The sequence below is a fragment of the Hetaerina americana genome, unplaced genomic scaffold, assembly GCF_022747635.1.
Source record: "Hetaerina americana unplaced genomic scaffold, ioHetAmer1.1.p SCAF_3, whole genome shotgun sequence".
NCBI classification, from domain to species: Eukaryota; Metazoa; Arthropoda; class Insecta; order Odonata; family Calopterygidae; genus Hetaerina; species Hetaerina americana.
The window spans coordinates 38612946-38620892 of NW_027286874.1; the positions used below are offsets into that span (position 1 = coordinate 38612946).

Genomic DNA, 7947 nt, shown 5'->3' on the forward strand with positions numbered 1-7947 from the left:
CGTTTTCATTGAACTTGTGAAAATTGAGAAAATTGGTCATCGTTATGTGATACAATACTTTTATTTGAAAGGCCTCAGCCCAACCAATATAAAAGGTGAACTGGATTCTACTCTGTGTGAGTCTACTCATTCGTTTACAACAATAAAATATTGGGTGGCAGAGTTTAACCGAGGCCGTGCGAGCTGTCAAGACGAGCATCACATTGGTCGACCAAATGAGGTGACAACTCCTGAAACACTTAGGAAAATCCACAAATTGATACTGGTCGATCATCGACTGAAAGTGCATGAGCTAGCAGGCATTTCAAAAAGCATGGTACATCACATATTAACTGAAAATTTGGAAGAGAAAGCTGTGTGCAAAATGGGTGCCAGGTTTGCTGAAACTCGAACAAAACCAGCGTCGTGAAGATGTTTCACTTGAGCATTTAGCAAAGTTTCACGGCAACAAAGCAGAATTTTGTGCCTTTTCATAACCATGGATGAAACGTGCATCCATTACTTCACACCCGAGACAAAAGAGCAATTTAACAATGGATTCAAAAGGGAGAACCGACGCCTAAGAAGTCAAAGACCGATTCATCTGCAGGCAAGGTCATGGCATCAGTTTTTTGAGATGCCCATGGGATAATTTTAATTGACTATCATTAAAAAGGACAAACTATCAATGGCGAGTATTATGTGAACTTATTGCAATGTTTGAGCAAAGAAATCGAGCAAAAGTGGCCACATTTGGCTAAGAAAAAAGTGTTGTTTCATCAAGACAATGCACCAGCTCACAAATCCGTAATTGTGATGGCCAAAATTCATGAGTTAAAGTTTGAATTGCTACCTCATGCACCCTCTTCTCCAGATTTAGCCCTCTTGGATTATTTTCTGTTTCTGAACTTGAAAAAATGGCCCGGTGGTCAAAGATTTTCCAACCATGAGGAAATGATGTCGGCAGTTAATGGCTATTTTGAGGAGCAAGACAGTTCTTACTATAAAAAGAGTATCAAACTTATTGAGCATCGCTGGGAAAATCATACAGAACTGAAAGGAGATTATGTTGAAAAATAATTACATTTTTTTCCAAAATTTTTGTTTTCTTTGTTGGGTCCGGTACTTCTGGGGTCATCCTGGTAGAGGGTTGAATTGTTAAAATGTTGCCATAAATAAAGAAAATATTATTATTATACTCCATCAGTATGCTGTTGCCAACATATCAAATAAACTAGCAAAAACATGAAAAAAAATAAATATGCTAGAGAAGGCTGGCATATATTAGGAAAGCCTTGAAATGCTATCCAAAACATCATTTGGTTTAAAGATCAAATGCAAGACTGATAAAAGTGACACCACTTAATTGCAAATTTGAAGGGGCCATAATTTTCTCATGGCCATTGTATGAAGGGAAGATAGGGTTGCATATCTGCAAGGGCTTTCGCAGTTAATAAAATATTTGGTAATATGCTCAGTATAGTGTAAACATGCAAAATACTGTTTCAAAATTAATGTCATACATGCAATGCTTGAAGTTCAGTTGTTTCTTGACTGCCTTCTGCTCCTACTATTTTGAAAATATAGTGCAAGAATATAAGCTGGTAGAACATTACTATGACTGTAAAATGATGATTGGCATTAATGCTCTAGGCTCTAATCTTTGGTTAGATATAATAATTCTAAAGATGTAATAGCAACAAAACAAGATAATGGCTTACTGCATTTATACCTATCAGTGACAATAATGATGCATAATTAACATTTTTAGATAACCTATAAAATGTGGTTTCAGTCTTGATATAAAAATTGGCTTATTTATTTTTACAAGTGCTCCGAAAAAAACAATTATAAAAGAAGAATATATTTAAGACTGGTATTGCTGCACATTTGAAGATGAGGCTAGACAAATTATCTCAGATGTTATTAATTTTTTATAAGTCCATGGCGCGCCATTAATGCAAAAAGGGAATGAAATATTGTAGTACAATATTCTATTTGGTATTTAATTTGCCTAGTAGGCACCATTATAATAAAATCACTTAATATTTCAATTTATATTTCCATTGTTATAAAATTTTCGATTTGAAAATTTGCTGGGTAATGGTCACATATCACAGCATGAAAGATAGAGAACTGATGTACTGCAGGTTAATTATCTCAGATTCAAAGAGACTGATCTCTCATGTGCATAGTTTGAATCAAAACCATTTGAAGAAATGTCATTCTTATAATGGAAAGTTAGATTATCAATTGAAAAATGTGCAGCCAAATTCTTCTACAGGCTTATGGACCCTGCAGTACATATGGCAATGTATCTCTGACCTATTTCTTGATTTCTCTACAGATTCTTTTTGTAGTGGTGTATGAACATTATGGCAAGAATAAAATACAGGATTTTGTGGACTTATGCTCAATGGCCAACATAAGTGTTATAATATTACCTTGGTTACATTTTGGCTTTTATTTGCATGGAAGGTAAGCCTTTATAAAATCAGTTTGCTAGTAGGATTTTTTGTGTATATTTATGATGAAAAAGGGAGCATGCTTTCTTAATCAATTCCTTGCTGAGATAGTATAAAATTGAGCTTAAGTGGTGGTATGAGGCACTGAGTATTCTTATATGCTGCAATTCTACCTGCACTTCTATGCATACATATATCACGAGCACATATACAAGAATAGGTCTCATCTAAAAGTAAAAGAAGAAGAAATGGAATGAATGTAAACCCACATCTGCTTACTCAGGTACAATGAATAGTCAAAGGCTATGAATGATTTGTGTTCTGATATGTATCCATTTCATACAAGAATGAGCTCATAATGTAAACTTATTCATATGTAACCATTACTACTATGGTAACTTCTGTAGATAATTCACCAACATATAATTACAGTAAAAATGTAGTTATATGTGACCCAAGTCTTGTTTTGTTGTTATTGCATGTTTACAATTGAATGAATGGATTATTTTGCCAATGACATAACACTGCACCAGCACTGAGGAGATGAGATTACAATTACTTGTGATTACTTATAAATAAAACATTTAAATGCACTGGGAAGAATGGAAAGCATCAGTGAATTTTTATGTACGAGGTCTGTTCAAAAAGTATCACGACTTCTGTGTTTTTTCAAAAATTATTTATTGATTCATGAATATGTATTTTTTCCTCTTCAAAGTAATCACCATTAGATAAAATATACTTGTGCCAACGTTTTTTCCAATCCTTGAAGCACGTCGAAAAATCATTTTTTGTGATTTTGTTCAGCTCCTTCTTCGAATCTCGTCAATCGTAGCATAGCGTTGTCCTTTCATGGACCTCTCATCAGTTTTAGGAGCAAGAAAAAGTCACCGGGGGCCAGATCTGGGGAAAGGGGTGTCTGCGGCATCAGAAGTGTGTTGTTTTAGGCCAAATTCATGCACAAGTAACGATGTGTGCACAGGGGCTTTGTCATAGTGCAAAAGCCAATTTTTGTTCTTCCACAAATCCGGGCATTTGTGGCGGATTGCTTCGTGCAAATTGTGCATAACTTGCAGGAAATTTCCTTATTTACCGTTCTACCCTGTGGCAAGAACTCATGATGTGCCACGCCCCTGCAATCAAAGAAAACAGTAAGCAAAACTTTCTCATTCGACCGAACTTGGCGCACTTTTTTCGGTCTTGGCTCGTACTGCAACTTCCTTTGGAACGATTGAGCTTTGGTTTCCACGTCATAACCTTAAATCCATGATTCGTCACCAGCTATGACCCTCTGAAGCAAATATGGGTCGTCGTGGACAGAGTACAATACCTCATTAGCAATGTTAATGCGTTGCTGTTTTTGGTCGAAATTGAGCAATTTTGGTATGAATTTTGCGGCGACCTGTGTCATGCCCAAATCATTGGTAATGGCGCAAGCCAATCATTATGTTTAGGTCCTCAGCAACTTCTCTACTGGTAATTTGGCGATTGGCCAATACTATTTTCTTCAATCATCAATGTTTTCGCCTGTCGTTGACGTACTCAGGTGTCTGTCTGGCACGCTCTTTGCCCTTCACATCTTCTCAGCCCTCTGAGAACATTTTGTGCCACCGATAAATGTTGCTTCGGTCCTTATGCCACAGTCAACATTCTAAATGCATCCACGCACTTCATTTCATTTTTCACACAAAATTTGATACAAATTCTTTGATCCATTTTTTGGAACAGCAGAAATCGAAGACAAGCCAAAAATTAACGGAACATTCTAAATGGTCGAACTTTTCGGCATAAGGGAGAGACATAAGTACCATATTTAATGCCATGAAAAAAAAAAATCAAATATACGAGGGTCATCCGGAAAGTAGTACCCGTTCGTGCCGCATGAAGTGCTGACGACGCGAGTAGCCGCTGGACGAGGTCAGATTGCTTCAGTGGCTTGTCTGCCTTCTCTGAGCCAAGTTGCGTGACGCTAGCATTGCCTGTGTTGTTTCTGTGATTGTTTACAATGTTAAAAAAAATTGAGAACGCCGCCAGTTGTGAAGTGAGGGCAGTGATTAAATTCCTCAATGCAAGAAACGTTCGCCCATGTGATATTCATCGCCAATTAAAGGAGGTGTATGGAGACAATGTAATGGACGAGTCGTCTGTTCGGCGGTGGTGTCGCAACTTCAACATGGGGAGGGGGAACACACACGACGATGAGCGTTCGGAGAGACCGTCTGTCATTACAGACCAACTGGTGAGCTCAGTTGACGAATTCGTGAGGAACGATCGGCGCGTCACAATTGATGACATCTGTGAGCATTTTCCCAATGTTTCTCGAACAATTGTTCATGAAATTGTTAAACACCATCTGCATTATGCAAAAATTTGTGCAAGATGGGTCCCTCGCGTATCTCAATGAGCTGGCGGCGAAGGACTATGCAGCAGGAATACAGAAACTTGTCACATGTTATGACAAATGCCTTAATTTGCTTGGAGATTATGTTGAGAAGTAGTTTAAAGTATCCTCTTTCAAATAAAATTTTTTATGTTTGTTAATATTTACTTTTGTGTCTTTATTTCACGAACGGGTACTACTTTCCGGATGACCCTCGTACGTAACCTGCGGAAATTCAAAATTCACGATACTGTTTGGACAGACCTCGTGTGTGTATATATATTTATATATTATATGATGTCTGAAATTATTTTCACATTCTAACATCATTATATGTGAGGAAGTTTTTTTTCTTCTCTCCATTTAATTTTATTCTGGAAAATCAGTCATAACTGGTAATTTAAAAAGTAAAAGCTGTAATTAATATTTGCATTATAATCAATCACTACTGTGTTGTTATGCTTTTTCATATCAGGTCAGCCCATGGATTTGCCGATACTGATTTGGCATCACTAAAAGAATATTTGAGGAAAGAAGCCGAGGATGCATGTGGCACAAGAGGTCTTGTTCCAGATGGAATGGAGCGCCAGACATTTCGTATTGCTGTCCCATCATCCTTTCGTGTCTGTTATGATAGACTTTTAACTTCTTCTTGGTCAAGTCCACCCAATATTTCATCTACAGTTACGGTACTAGTAATTATTCCATACTGGTATTTTCTTTATGCATACATATATATTTTATCTTTCATATTTCTATACTCTTTTTGAGTTTCTACCAAAATTAATATTCCTCTGCTAGAAAACTTTCATTAATTAGTAGTATTATTATATTGTATTGAAATGTACTCATGGAAAGTTAAAATTGATTTTCCTATCTGTTATATTCTAACATTTTTGAAAACTTAATAGTAAACTAAGTTTGCTAATACACTTAATTACTGCTTTTATATTGATGCCAATAACTGTTTACTATTCAACAGGCAGGAACTTATCCATTGGGAAGACGAGCCTCTCCATCAGGGATATGGGGTGGAAGGGTTGGTGGTAATGGGGTGCCTATCCCAGGGCCATCTACTGGATTTATTGATGGAAGCAGCCAAGCCTATGAGGGAATGAACAAATTTTTATCTGCTTTTTTGGAACATGTAAGCTGCCATTAAGTTCAACTTGTAAGATTTGTTTATATTTCCTCTTAGATGAATTACACCTGGAATATGAATTCAACAAAGTTGCACTAGAAACTATTCATCATGGCTGTTTCTCTGACATCTCTTCCTCCAATTGCACTGCAAATTTGTTTGTAATCATGGATGATTCTCTCACAGACAGGATTTCCAATGGATGAAATGTTGAAATTATTCAGCTTATGGTCTCTCCGAAATAAAAAATCTGTATGACATCGAAAGACAGTGACTGATTTCAATGGGTTATCTTATGATGTTGGCGGAAAGTTTAGCTTAATGTGCTGAAAAAGTTATGTTAATTTTACTGCCAAAGTTGCTTCCTCTCCCTGAGTGCCATAATTGTGGACTTCTGTGCTTAGGTGCAGGATAATTCAATATTAATGCCAACATTTTTCAAAATTATCACCGTTAATTATTTTTTTAATGGTTTTCAATAGAAAGTTGTATTGTGGCATGATAATCTATGGCTTAGGAAACCTGAATGGCAATATTACCAACACTTGCACTATTTGTTATCATTAGCAGAAACAGTAGCAAGTCAACTCTGCGGTTGGGTATTAAATTTTCAAGCATGTAAAAACAACACATTTGACATGAAATAAAAAATACAAATAAAATTGAAACTTAATTATATCCATTGAAATTTTAAATTTCATTCAAGAATGTTTATTCATGTGGGTAATGAAAAAATCAAGAGTAAAATTAATTACAAAAAATAAACAATTTTTCGAAATTTTGTGATTTATTGATAGTACAAATTTTTTCAGTAGTCAATATGTAAGCCATGATGTTGAGCATGTTCAATATTTAGTATCAAATATTGATTATTTCAATTCCTCTGCATATTGTTTCTATGTGAAAATGTTCTCCTTTGACATCCCTTAGAATGGATTGTATTTATGAAGTAGCTAGTGTCCTCCCAAGCTAACAGTTATGTTTGATTCCTGGAAATGGCTGATCATGCATTGTTTTTCCCTTTCAAGGTGTAGTTTATCAAGCACTTGAAGTATAGTGCTCTGTGTGTTAGATGGGATGATAAATTGTGAATACTCATAGTATCTTCTCTCAACAATTGAGCTAATTATGGTAATTCCAGTGCTGGGTTTAACTTCTGCCTTCTTCCTTATCTATGATACTCACTTTAATATGCCTATTTATGTAGTTATAAACCTTTCCATTAATTAAGGACTTTAAAAAAGCCATATCACCAGGCCTGCAAAAATTGCATTTGTAATATAAATAATTTGGCATAATTAAAAATATCTGATTATGTTGACCCCATCACTCTGAATGAATTGATTGATTTGGATTGATTAATAGTAATGTGGTATTTATTCTTTACAGGCACTAAAAGATATGGACTATGAAGTACGGGATAAGGTATTCATTGAATCCCTGCTTGATATTGAAATGACTGAACCATTGGAGCATGGTATCTTTTACAATGGTATTTAAATCTTTACTTGTTTAAGTTACGTCATATTAGTTTAGATTTGTGTATGATAACCTTTTATATATTATGACTGCAGAGATAATATGGAAAAAAAGATAGCAAATGTTCCATTCTCTAGAATAGAAATAGACATTGAATGTAATGACGGGGTACATTGAAAATACATTAGGGTTGCTCAGATGTATTTCTTTTTGTGGTCAAGGTGAATGATTTTTACGCTCTGAAATTGTTGCATTCTTGAAGGCTATTGCCTCAGAAGCCTTTTTTTCATGCAGATGAGACATTCTTTTTTGGCTTATTAATCACAAATTCAGATGGAAGTGAGAACCAGCCATTAGTTCTTGGTAAATCAAAGAGTCCTAGGTGCTTCAAATATGTAAAAAGTGTTGCCCACTAGATACACAGTGAATTCTAAAACATGAATAACTTTAGAAATATTTGAGGATTAGCTCTGGGTGCTAAAATTGATCAGTGCCCAAACCCA

The 7947-nt window shown here is 35.6% G+C and overlaps 1 protein-coding gene across 1 annotated transcript in view; it reads left to right on the top strand.

Annotated features, from left to right (window-relative positions):
• The window catches only part of LOC139689998 (meckelin), a 34283-nt gene that overhangs the window by 23434 nt on the left and 2902 nt on the right, over nt 1-7947 (top strand). The window contains exons 13-16 of the mRNA XM_071587163.1: nt 2327-2457; nt 5300-5513; nt 5807-5971; nt 7355-7457. Of these exons, the coding sequence (XP_071443264.1) occupies nt 2327-2457; nt 5300-5513; nt 5807-5971; nt 7355-7457 (613 nt within the window). The remainder of the gene's footprint in view (nt 1-2326; nt 2458-5299; nt 5514-5806; nt 5972-7354; nt 7458-7947) is intronic.